This window comes from Tyto alba, unplaced genomic scaffold (assembly GCF_018691265.1).
Source record: "Tyto alba isolate M040663 unplaced genomic scaffold, T.alba_DEE_v4.0 Super-Scaffold_44, whole genome shotgun sequence".
NCBI lineage: Eukaryota > Metazoa > Chordata > Aves > Strigiformes > Tytonidae > Tyto > Tyto alba.
Genome location: NW_024881320.1, coordinates 2294956 through 2307099, shown reverse-complemented (window position 1 = coordinate 2307099; position 12144 = coordinate 2294956). Strand labels below are relative to the sequence as shown.

General features: G+C 55.8%; 1 protein-coding gene across 6 annotated transcripts; it reads right to left on the bottom strand.

Annotated features, from left to right (window-relative positions):
• Positions 1–254: 254 nt before the first annotated feature.
• Positions 255–10637, bottom strand: CMKLR1 (chemerin chemokine-like receptor 1). 6 transcript variants are annotated; one of them, XM_033008390.2, is made up of 3 exons: positions 10300–10637; positions 2518–2609; positions 255–2015 (listed from the first exon to the last, which is right to left on the bottom strand). In XM_033008390.2, exon 3 carries the CDS (start codon positions 1948–1950, stop codon positions 865–867), a length of 1086 nt encoding a protein of 361 aa, XP_032864281.1. In that variant the 5' UTR covers positions 1951–2015; positions 2518–2609; positions 10300–10637; the 3' UTR covers positions 255–864. The 6 variants fall into 6 exon arrangements, with proteins under 6 accessions (XP_032864281.1, XP_032864282.1, XP_032864278.1 ...); XM_033008391.2 differs by having other exon boundaries at positions 255–2018; positions 10312–10637; XM_033008387.2 differs by having other exon boundaries at positions 10312–10637.
• Between the last annotated feature and the right edge of the window lie 1507 nt (positions 10638–12144).

The window sequence follows — 12144 nt, the reverse complement described above, 5'->3', positions numbered from 1 at the left end:
ATCCCCGGTGCCATCCTGGCACTTTGCAAGGAGCCGCTGGGACTCGTGGCCCCAAGCACCAAACGGCTCTGCAAAACGTACCATGCGAAACGTGCCCATCAAAGTGGGGTTTGCTCAAGAGACACTTCAAATGAATCTTTCCCTCTTTTTTTCTCCCAGTTTTCCACGTCAGTGACCTTGTGCACAAGCCCAGCCCCCACCCTGGCAAGCGGCCCTGGGTCTGGTTCACTTAAAACACATGTAAGATCTCCCAGTTCATCAAGGTTGGGATAGTCAAACCCCTTTTATGAAGACACTTCCCAGGACCTCTCTGGGTACAAAGTGCTTCCAGCACTGTTAAAAACATATTGCGCTAGTACCAATACACTTTAGGACTTTAGCATGAGTAGCTATAGGCATACATAAGAAGACCATCACCAATTTTGTCATAGCAGGTATCATCCATGGTGGGTGCCCACCCAGCCACCCATCTCGGGAGCCCAGCAGTGGAGATGCCTTCCCAGACCCATCCTCCACCCAGTCTCCCTATAACGATGTCTCTGGAAACGGCAGGAACACCCTCACCAGGCCAGGCAATGCATAGATCAGACAGGAATGCTCTGAAATGTTTTCTTAAATAGTTTGGTGCAATCATCTTTGCAACCGCAAAGATTAAGGGCGGTTGTATCTTCTCCATGTGCACAGAGAGGTGGTCTCCAACACCTGCCAGCCCCCAGGCAGCAAAACCAGTCAAAGAATATGCTATAGGACAGAGTTGGACCATGGTCATCCCACACAAGGTGCCACTGCAAGGGTGGCCACCATCATAGTGGTGGGCATAGGCAACCAGGTGACTATGGCCCTCCTACAGCCATCCAGGTTGAGTTAGAGGACTGTTGTCTCCTTCTCAGTCATTGAAGACATCTTGGAGAAACTCCTGTGAACGATGTTGGACTGGCCTGTCTCCTCACTGAGAGCGTTCACCAGTCTGGAAAGGATGGTGACCTTAAACTTCTTAAAGTCCTGGCCCATGAAGACGTAGAGGACGGGGTTCATGCAGCTGTTGGAGGCAGCGAGTGCCGTGGTTAGGGGGATGCTGATCTCAAACACGGAGCGTGGGATCATGTCGGGCTCTGTTTCCAGGAGGTTCATCAGGTGGTAGGGACTCCAGGAAAGGAAGAAGGTGATTATAATGGTGATGATGATCTTGAAGGGCTTTTTGGACTTGGCAAGGCGGTTTCGACGCAAGTTGAAGACGATGGCGATGTAGCAGAAAGTGATGATGGTTATGGGAACGATGTACCCGGCGAGGAACCTGGTGATGTTCACTGTTCGGTGCCTCATTAGTGCCAGGGCTTGGTAAGACTTATTCCTGGAGAGGGAAAAGTTGCTAAAACAAATCACAGAGTTGCGGGCTTGTGCTGTGTCTCGGAAGACAAGAGATGGGCAGCTCATAAAGATGCCAACAGTCCAGATAATCAGACAAACTAAATATGCTAGGTTGGTTGACCGATGGTTTTGAGACCAGACGGGAAAAACCACTGACACATAGCGATCGAAGCTGATGGTGGTGAGAAGAAGGACACTGGTGTACATGTTGAGGATGAGGAGGAAGGAATTCAACTTGCACATGACTGTCCCAAAGATCCAGTTGTACCGCATGGCCGTGTAAGCAATGTTTATGGGCAGGAAGATGTTGAAGAGGAAGTCGGCAATGGCCAGGTTGAGGAACCAGATGGCATTGACCGACTTCTTCATCTTCAGAGTTATGATTGCGATGACAAGGCCGTTCCCCAGGATGCCCAACACACAGGACACACTGTAGATGACAACAGAGAGGATCCTCGCAATGTCCTTCGGGTCGTGGGACGGGTCTGCCCACACGCTGCCGGTCTCCTCGTAGGTGTAGTCTGTGTAGTCACTGTAGTTATCGACATCATCCGAGTAATTGGACAAATCGGAAAGCGCCATTGTCTGTACACAAACTACAGCTCGGTCGGTGGGTGGCTGTGCTGGTGATGTTTCTCTGTGTGCTTCTGCTGAGCAAACACATGGTGTTAATCACGGGGAGCACATCCCGTGGGAGGGACGCCAGCCCCTCAGCACACACCGGCACAAGGGGCCTTGAAGAGAGGGGACGGAGCACGTGGGGATCCCATGGGCACCCCACCGCTGGCCCAGGAGGAAGATGCTCCTGTGGCCCCTCCCTGGGTTTCCACCCCCCTACCTAGGAGACATCAGCTCCCTGAGCCACAGGACGTGATTCAGTCCCTCATCTCCACCAGGATGTGGCTGTGGCCTCATCCTGCAAAAAATGCCTATTACCCGCCTACCTCCAGGGCGAAAACTAGTATGATGCTTATTAACAGCTCATTAACAGCTTCGAGACCTTCCAATCTGCAAAATATTACGCCTCTCCTCTTTCTTTTTTCTCCCGAGCACCCAGCAAATTGGATTGAAAATCCAGCATACAGCCCACCAGGCGCCCCACTGGTGCCAGGCACCCGGCCTGGTGAAACTGGTATCCCCAGCTCTCACCTCTCCTCTCCGGGGTGACGGCCCTGCGCGGCTGGACGGTCAGAGTCCCACGTCAAAAAGGCAGCTCCCTCTGCGCGGGTCTAGGGACGGAGCTGTAATATTAAAACCCGAGATCAAACGAAGGCCGTTCAATCTCGGATGTGGGGTTAAGGGAGGAAACAGAGGCTCAGCTGCTGCCGTGATTTAACCCTGTGCAGCCTCCCTGGCAGGCTGGTGCTGGGGTTGTGCTGGCCTGGGGACCCCCTGCTGCCATGGGTCCTGTCATGATCCCAGCAGCTTTCAGGATAATCCAGTACAGAAATCATTTAAGGTACATTTAGTATAAGCATCTGACACAAGCCAGCATCAGTAGGGACATGCAAAGAACCCTACAAGCAAGCCCATGGTAATGTTGTTATGAATAATTAAAGCCCAAAATATGTGTGAGGTGCCTGGACTCTCATACAGTTATTTCTCTGATTAAATCAGTGCCCTGCGTATTTTAAAATGTTAATTGCGATAACGAACGGCATCATTTGCCATAATCAGAAGCCGGTCTCCACCAGCCACTTAGAGCCCTGCGTTAAATGGGTTCAACCACTCCCCTGTGAACAGTCACTGGGGGGTTAAAGCCAAGAGCCACCAAAGCCAACTAGCAAAGCCTGAGCACACTGGATTGAGCCTTGGCAAGAAGGGCAGGATCCATGTGAACCCCGAAGGACGCGGCTCTGCCCATCCTGGCTGGACCCTCCTGTTTTGGGGGAGTTTCAGCTCAAAGCTTGCCCTGAGCATCGCCCTCCCCACCAGCCCTGCTTTGAAATCCCCATGGTGTTTGTGTTGTAACCTATTGTTTCTCCCTGGGCTTTTCCTCCTGTTCCTTCCTGCATTTGCTGCTGCTCCCATTGCTGCAAAGTCCCCGGCCAGGGCCTTAAATCACAACCCCAACACCCCTCCCTCGCTGAGTTCCAGGAGACGATAAGAGGAGAGAATAAATAAGGTTTTAGCGCAAAGCTTGTGAATTAGTTTGGGCTGGAAGGAGGCCTTGCCCTGGCAACACCTTGATCGTCAAAAGGATGAATTAAAGTTGATGATCCGGTAGAAGTAACAGTATCAGCAGAACTGGCTCTTACAGCACTGGTGTTAATGTTCCTGGGTAATGAGCCGCCCCCATTGCTGCTTTTACGGACCAGCGGTTTCCATGTCATCACCTTTCCAAAGGCAAAGCCACAGAAAAGTGGGGGAGCCCAGAGCCCCATGTCCAGCCTACCCACCCCATCCCATTGCATCCCACCCCATTCCACGCCTTTGCATCCCATCTCCATCCCACCCCATTCCATCCCACCACCCACAGCCCCAAGGCTTTTCGGGTCTAACTCTGCTACCAGGGAGAAACCCCCCAAGAAATGCCACCTGCCTGCCATTTCCACCCTGGTGTCACCCGTCGGGTGAGCGAGGGACCCCAGGGATGGAACACTGTCCCTCACCACCACGAGGTCATCCAGACCCTGCGCTCGCTGCAGCGCCCGGCAGAGATTCCTGCAGCTTTACAGGCTCCTCTTCCAATTGTGCCCACTTATATATTTTTAATGTAAAAACCTCCTCTTTATTATTATTTTTTAATCGCTGAGCTTAGTGAGCGCGATGACATTCAGCTTGACATTTCAAAGCTGTACTTAATGGATTATTTATCTGAATTGCCTGTTTATTTTGCTTCTCTTCCCCCCCCCCCCCCCACGTTCTTTGGGGTTTTTTAAAATTTTTTTTGGTTTTAACATTTGTCCTTCTCAAGGCAGACAGACAGGGCAGGTGATGTAGAAGAAAACTGCCCCCCCCAGACCTCTGCCTGTTCAGGCAGTGGGATGAAGATGGCTGGAGAGCAGCAGGGCTTTATTTCCCCACAAGGTTTGGCAGGTGCTGGGTTTGTTTCCAGGGCTGGTGTGGAGTTATTGCAACCCCCCCAAAGCAGAGGAGATGCAGCTACTGAACCGGCTGTGAACCTCCCAGGATGGCTCTGGGCACCGGTGCCGGGACTTGGAGCCCAGACCTGCTGGAAGATCATCCAGCAAATTCCCACCCACCTCCCCAAAACCCTCCCAAAAATGGAGAGCCTGAGGAGCAGCTGTGTGAAACCTCCCCATTTCTCACTGCAAAAAAACCTCAAAGTTTGGAGAAAAAAAAAAAAAAAAAAAAAAAAAAGCCACATGATCATAAGCATATTTCAATGCTCCTCTCTCTGAGTTGAAAATACCCAGCTTGAGCCAAAACCACTTTGCTCTCCATTGGGTCTATTCATCTTTGTCCTCCTACCTCAACAAAAATGAGCACAGGATCTACCCAAAATAGTCTTTTAGTGCAGCCAGCCGCCTCCGGCCCCGTCATTCCCGCAGCTGTATTTGTCTTGGTGCCCGAGGAAGGACGAGTCGGGCCCGCGGGCGCCGGGCTGGGATTCCCGCCGGGCGGTTCGCACATCGGCAGCATCCCGGCGCGTACCGGGGGAGGATGAGGTCAGGGATGTTGTTCTTGGGAAGGCAACAGGAAATGGAGAGAACAGCAGAAAATGTTCAAAATCCAGCTTTTCTGGGCAAAAGCTCTTCCCTGGCCAGCCCAGACAGGCGGGGGAAGGATGTGACTGGGGAAATGGGGGGAGCTCGGCCGGATCTGGGCGCCGGGGACACAGCTGTGCCTGGGGAGGGCAGGGGATGCTCAGCCCCTCGTGCTGCCTGCACCAGGCATTTACAGAGACAGGCAGGCTGCCAGCACTGCTTCTGCCTCCCCCGACGCCCGTGGGCAACGCTTTTACAGGAGGTACTGATACAGGTTGGAGGAGGAAAAAAAAAAAATAAAAATCAAATAAAGTAAGCAGACCAGCTTTTGAGCGCAAAAGATCCTGCCTGAGCTGTCAGAGTGCATCACGCTTTTACTTGCATGAGGCTATGAAATAGGACTGGGATAAGTGTGTGCCTGTGTGGGGTCCCCACAAGCTCTCCTCCAACACTGGGGAAACCGGAGGTGCCCTTGTGTTAGTGCTTGTCCCCCTCCCACAGCACCCATAGGGTGCTAAGGGTGACAGGGACACCCAGGGGCAGGGCAGACAACCCCACCGGGAAGCAGGTGGGTGACCAAGGTGGGTTTGGCTCACAACTGCCAGCCCCTGTGTGCTGTACCCCTGGCCTTGGAAGTAGCTCAAGTCATTTTAAGCAGCACAGGCAGCTGCTCTGCCTTTTTCTCATCTGAGCAGTTCCCCTCCCCTCCTTCCCAGCAGTGGTTTCCGAGGTCCCCGCGCCCCCCAAACCCAAACCTGCTTCCTCCGGCAGGCGTAGGGAGGGACACACATTCAGGCTGCCCACGCAGTGCAGGCGGCCCCGGTGCAACCCTGCTCTGGGAGATGGGAATTGCAGGCAGATGTTTGGGGGAAGCACATGCTCACTCATCCGAGGAGCTTCGGGAAGGGCACGGGGTGAAGCAGCATCTCAGCATCCCCCTGGACCTGCCAGCACCGGTCTCCTCCGAGCCCCGCGGCAGCCCTCGATTCCCCCCTGTGGCAGATGCTGGTCCCAAACCCGTGGGGTTTTATTGCTCTGGTCAAGCTCGAGTCCCACCCAGTGGGTCAGATCCTGAGCGCAGTGAGGTCCCATTGCTACCAGCGTCCTAAGAAAGATGGATGGATGCCCCGTTCCAAGCTGGCACCCGAGGACACCCCAGCCATCCCTGCAGCACCCACATTTTTCCAGTTTAGGATTACACAGGAGGGACGTCCCCACTGGTATCTAGCATCCACACCACAGTGGCAGCTCCCAGTCCCACACGGGGGATTTTCAGCATTTGGGGTGGGAAGCAAGAAAACAAAAGGAATGGGAAAGCAGCTCTGGGTACCCAGCTCCAATTCACCCTTATTTTAGCCAGCAATTTCCATGGCAACAGCTGCCAGGGGGAGAGATGCTGTGCAGCATCTTGGTCCCAAGGATGCCCAGGGATGGAGCCCTGGCCCTTGGTCACTCAAAGCAGGGGACCCCCCCAGGTAAATGGAGGGGACAAAGCCAGTCCCCACAGAGGAAACTGAGTCATCGAGCTCTGCCCCAAGGCTGGCTGCAGGATGGGGGGGAAGCCTGAGCCCTACCTGCATCCATGGCACTCGAACACAGCCCCGCTTTGCCACAGGGACCCCCACGCCTGGCAGCTTTCGGCACCCCCGACTGCTCCCCACACACCAGCTAAGGCTTCATCCCCTGCCCGTGTGAACAAGGAAGAAAAAAAAAAAAAAAAAAAAAAAAGGAATAGCTGGAAAAGGCAGCCTTAAAAAAAGATGGCTGTGCCCAGGGTGGGACAGAATAACAGCATGAGTCAGTGTTTATCTGGGCAGACTGGCCAGGCTGCGCGGGACAGGATGGGTCGGGATTGGGATGGGTCTTCACAAACTGCCCCCCACCACTCACCCCGATGAAGAGCACACCCCAATCCAGCCAGAAACTGGTGTTTAACCTCAAAACACAGGTCATGGACGGCTCTTCCCAGGAAAAATCTGCAGGAGCCGGGCAAAGGAACCTGTCCTTCCCTGGCACAAAGTGCCTGGGTTGTTAAGAGCCGCCCCATTAGTAAGAGCCTGGCCCTTTGCTTCTGGTCCTTTCTGTTCTTGTGAAGTGTTGAGTGTTAAAGGGGAAAAATCTTGGGCGTTTGTACCTACACAGGCAAAGATTTTCTTTAAAAAGTGCAGTTTGTGTTTCTGTGCTGCTTAAAATGACTTGAGCAGCTTCCAAGATAATAAAAGTTCTTTCGTCTCCTCTTCTTTTTTTTTTTATATATATATATATATATATATATAGGCTGCTATTAATCCTAGGCTCTCCTGGCATTTGCAGGCAATAAAAAGGCCAATAAAACTCTCTTTTTCTGAGCATCCTCCCCACCGCATCGCACCAGCCCAGGCGGGTGGAATAGGGCATGAAACACTGCGGTCCCAGGGGATTTGTATCCTCCCATTTAGGGCTCCAGAACTTGCCTCAGCCCAACGAAGATGTCCCTAAGCACGGCCCAGGCTTTGTCACAGCTGCTGGGGGGACAAAGCCAGCACAGGCCTTGGGGACACGGCGTAGAGGCGAAAGGCAGCAGCTCGCGTGCCACCTGCGGGGCTGCTCCGCCTGCGCTCAAGCGCTCAGGATTTTGAGGGTAGAAAGAGGAAGGAAACCAAGAAAAAGGAAATAGGTCTGTCCCTCCTGCTGCCGGAGGGACAGATGTCACCATGCCAGGGATGGGGGGGACGGTCGGGGCTGGCAGAGCTCATCCCCCCTCCCCCCAAAGTGAGAAAGTCACCCCGGATCCACAGGAGCATCCTCCAGCCCCCGGCTTGCAGCTGCGTGCCGTGCTCCCAGCTGCATGCTGATCAGCACGGCAAAGAAAAGCCCCCTGTTCTCCCTGTCCCCACCGAGGTGACACTGCCACACTATAAGGATGTGTGTGTGTGTCCCCAGTTCACACCCAGTTTCTCTCCCTTCCGGGCAGCTTTCCCACGTGCAAATCCAGCACGGGGGCTCCCATCACTTCAGGCTGCAAAACCCATCTCTGAAAGAGCTGGGGATTTGATGGAAAATTAGAAAAAGCAGGGATTTTGGGTGGAGGATGGTGGGCGGCAGTGACTTCTGGAGTCCCAATGCACTCTGCGTGTTGGGGCCCCAGAGGTCACCACCACCCACCGTCCTCCGTCCAACAGCCCCAAACCCACTTTATAATAACAGAGGAGCAAAAAACCTCAATTGGTTGCAAATGCCTTGAGCAAAGAAATGATTTCCAGCTGGCTGCAGCAAAATCCTCCCTCCCAAAAATACATAAATTCACACATACATATATATGTATATATAAAAACCCGGAGGTATTTACCTGAGCTTGATAAATCCCCAGGTGTTTTGAGCACACAGAGGCTGGATTACACATCCCTGCTCCTTCTATAACCTCGTTAGGGCTGCCATGCAAATGACCCTGAGGTTACGTCGCTTTGGCATCTGAGCAGAGGGTGCTGCGGAGCTTTCTCAACCCAAAAAGGACACGCACGTATTGCCGATGGGAGGACGAGGGGGGAAAAAAAAAAAAAAAAAAAACAACAAAAAACAAAAAACCCCAAACCACTAAACCCAACAAAACGCAGCTGCCAGGCTCGGTGCAGAGCTGGGCAGCGTCTAGGAAGGGGGAAGCGGTGCTTGGCGGGAGGATGTGGGGACTCAGGCCCTTGGGGAGAGGGGGTTTTTCTTGCACGGTTCAGCTGGACACAGGGAGGGGACGAGGCAGGCGTCTGCCCTCAGTGCTGTGTCCCATCCACCCCGGCCCCTGTGCTGCCTGCAGCCGGCTCAGGAGTCCCACGGGACCCCTCAAGCAGGGTTTGGGCATCCTTCTCCGGTGACAAAACCCCACGGTCATGTTGCTCCTGGCGAAGTGGGAGCGCAAAGTGTCCCCTGCGATTCGGGATGGGGCATCTCCACCCCAGGCTGCCCCACATCCCTGCTCCCCAGGACCCCGCGTCCCTGCCCCACCACCTGGGATGCTCCTGGCCTCGCACACGCAAGAGAGGGGTAACCCAAATCCATCCCTGGGGGACACGGCAGCAGGGGAGCACGTCCCCCCCTGCTTCGCCGGGCTGCCCGCTCTAACACGCTCACCAGGTCCTGACTGTTTGTCCAGCTGGGCCCCACGCACCGAGGTGGGTCTGGAGCCGGCAGCATGTTCCCAGTGATGAATCAGCCCGTCCTGGTTTGCACTGGGACCCCGAAGCAGAGGGGCAGCAGCCAAGCGCCAGCCTGGCCTCGGCCCTGTGCCTGCGAGGAGGTGGCAATTTGCCTGCGGCGCGCACGGTGCATCCAGAGAGTCAAATAAACCAAAAATGATGCCGCAAACCTCCACCCCGAGCCAAGGAAGCTCATCCAGGGAGAGATACACACTAAAAATACAAGAACATGCAGTGGCTGGACCAAAATCCAGCACCACAACCCATGCTGGGAGCATCACATCCAGTCAGAGCCCCCACACCATCACCAATATCAACATTTTTTTTCCGGCTCTCGGCTTCTGCCATGCACAAGGGAGTAATCCCGATTTCCTCAGAGCCGGTGGCACCGCAACTTGGAAAACTGCTGCCCAGCTGTGACCCAGGGGACAGCAGGTGATGCCCAGCGAGGAGCGGGGCCTCTGGGGAGCTTGTGGCCACACCGTGCCCCTTGCAAGGCAGGACATTAACCCCTGTCACATGTGGCCGAGCTCCCACAGGAGCTAAAAAGAGGAATTGGAGCCCAGACTGACGTCTGCCTTTGCATAACGCCGTGTTACAACATCCCCCTTCAGCTGAATCAGGATGAAACTTGCTGATGCGCCTGGATCAGTGGGTCCAGCCCGGGGAAAGGAGAAGAGACACAAAAACCCCAGACATCTGCACCAGGAGGGGATGTGCCAAACCGGGGGGCTCGTGATCGGCATGCTGGCATCCCCCTCCCAGGGCCTCAAGGGACCCCTGGGACAGGGCAGCAGCTCCACTGGGTGCTGGGTGCCAGCTGTGACACAGAGCATGCCACACTCGTGGCATTTGTGGCATGTGGCATGTCCCCAGGGGGATGCAGACCCTTTGCACCCCGATGGGCCTGGGTGAAGCGGTCCTCCCACGGCAGCGGTAAATGCAGTTCACTCCCAAAAAGCAATAAAAAACCCATGAAAAATACGCTCCCAGCTGCAGCAGGTTGCAGGGGCTGGCTCTGCCCCATCGCTCTGCCAGCAGGACTAACACACCCCAGTCCCCCCCAGTATCCCCCTTGCGAGCCTTCCAGTCACCTTCCCAAATACCTCATGCGGTGCCACGCTGACCTGCCGCTCCGCGCCGGGGAGGACGAGGTTGGGGTGCTGGGGCCACCCCGTGCCCCGCGAGGAAGAGGAGCTGCTCAGCCCAGCCCCAGCGCCAAAGGCTCACCGGGAGCTGAGCAGGGTCTCATCCCGGTGCGGCGGGGCCAGGCGCAGGGCCCGGTGCTGCTCCCCGCCGGTTTTAAGGGAGCGGGGAGGGGGAAGGAGTCGCGGCAGCATCCATCACCGGGGTTTTCTTGGCAGCACGATGCTCCGCCAGCAACAGCTGGGAGAGGGTGTGACGCCGGGAGCTGGGAACGCTGGCCCAGATCCTGCTGCGACCCAGCACGAGGAAGCAACAAGCTTCTTCCCAAGGGGGCCTCTTTTCCTGTCCCGTCCCCCCTCCCTCCCCCCCCCCTCCCAGCTGGGAGAGAGCCACCCTAACGAGGGCTAACGAAGCACAGAGGGTTCCGGAGTGATGCCGGCCCCAGCTGGGGAACCCGAGGAGGGGCAGGTGGCTACCAGCCACCCCACTGTGCTTTCCCCACCCTGGGTGACCCTCTGTCCTCTGCCACCACCCCCCCACCACCACCACCACCGCCCCCAACTCCTTCCAAGACGTTGAGTCACTTCCCTTTGTCAAATCTGGCTCCCAAACGCTGCCGCTGCTGCTCGGGGGCTGGTTCCCCCCATGGCTTTCATTACCCCCAGGATGCAGCAGCTGCTTCCAGGCAGCACCCTCAGCCCTGCTCACCAGCCCCCAGATCCAGCCCCCCCCCCCCCCTTCCAGCCCCATTAACACATGCAAAGAAAGTCTTGGGGGGGGGGCACGGAGGGGCTGTGGAGCCACCAGGTTCCCCCAGGCAGGAGGGACGGGCAAGGCTGGATGCTGGGATGGGGAGCAGGGGGGACCCTGACCCACAGATGGGGAGGAAACTGGGAGGTTTTCCAGGGCAGCCCCCACCCACGCAGCACAGGAGGTTCAGTTAACCCCACGCTTGATGTGGCACTGAAAAAAATCCCTTCCCCAATCTCCCACAGCCCCCGTGTTCCTCAGCCCTGGCCACTCCAGCCCCGGCGTTTAACCCATCTGGGATAAGAGCCAGCGCTTGGGTCCCTGTAGTTTGGGTGCAAAGACACCACCCCAGAAGCACAAGGAGGATTGGGGGTGATGCCCTCATTTTTCCCTCCTCCTGCTGGCAGGACACAGCCAGGAAAGGAGCAGGATTTGCCCCATCAGGACACATCAGCACCAGCTCAAGTGGCACCAGCACTGCCCTGGGTTTGCCACCAGCCAGTTCACCCCTCTCCCTAGCAGAAAGGACGTTCAGAGATTAAGGGTAATTAATTATCCTTGACTATAAAGACAGCCTGCAAAGCATCCTGCAGACCAAGCCAGCAAGGGAGGAAAAAGAATCACAAACTAATCTTGTCTCCTTCAGTGTCAAACAGTATGACTGCAGACAGGTCCTGGATGAAGCCCAAAAAGATGCACAGCTCCAGGAGCGCTGGGCCGCGCTCAGCCCGTGCATGGGCCAGGCAGTGTGGGGGGGAGAGCCGGGGGATTCCCCAAAACCCACCACAGGGCGTGGTGGGGCTGGGGATGCTCAGCCACGGATGCTCTGGCACGTGGCCTTGGCAAGGGCCGAGCTCGGGGCACCGTGCCGCAGGGATGCCGTGCTGCGATGACAGACAGCGAGGGGTCCTGAGCCAAAAGCCTCAGTTTCCCCATCAAGGTTGATCTTTGCAGACCCTACAGCACTGGGGCGGGAGCTGAGCCATGTGCCTGAGCAGGATTAGGCCATCCCTTTGCCACCTTTCCCAGGCACCTGCCACCTC

What these genes read in the sequence shown, in the direction of transcription:
- CMKLR1 (XM_033008390.2), bottom strand. Translation starts at nt 1,950, where the DNA reads ATGGCGCTTTCCGATTTGTCCAATTACTCGGATGATGTCGATAACTAC.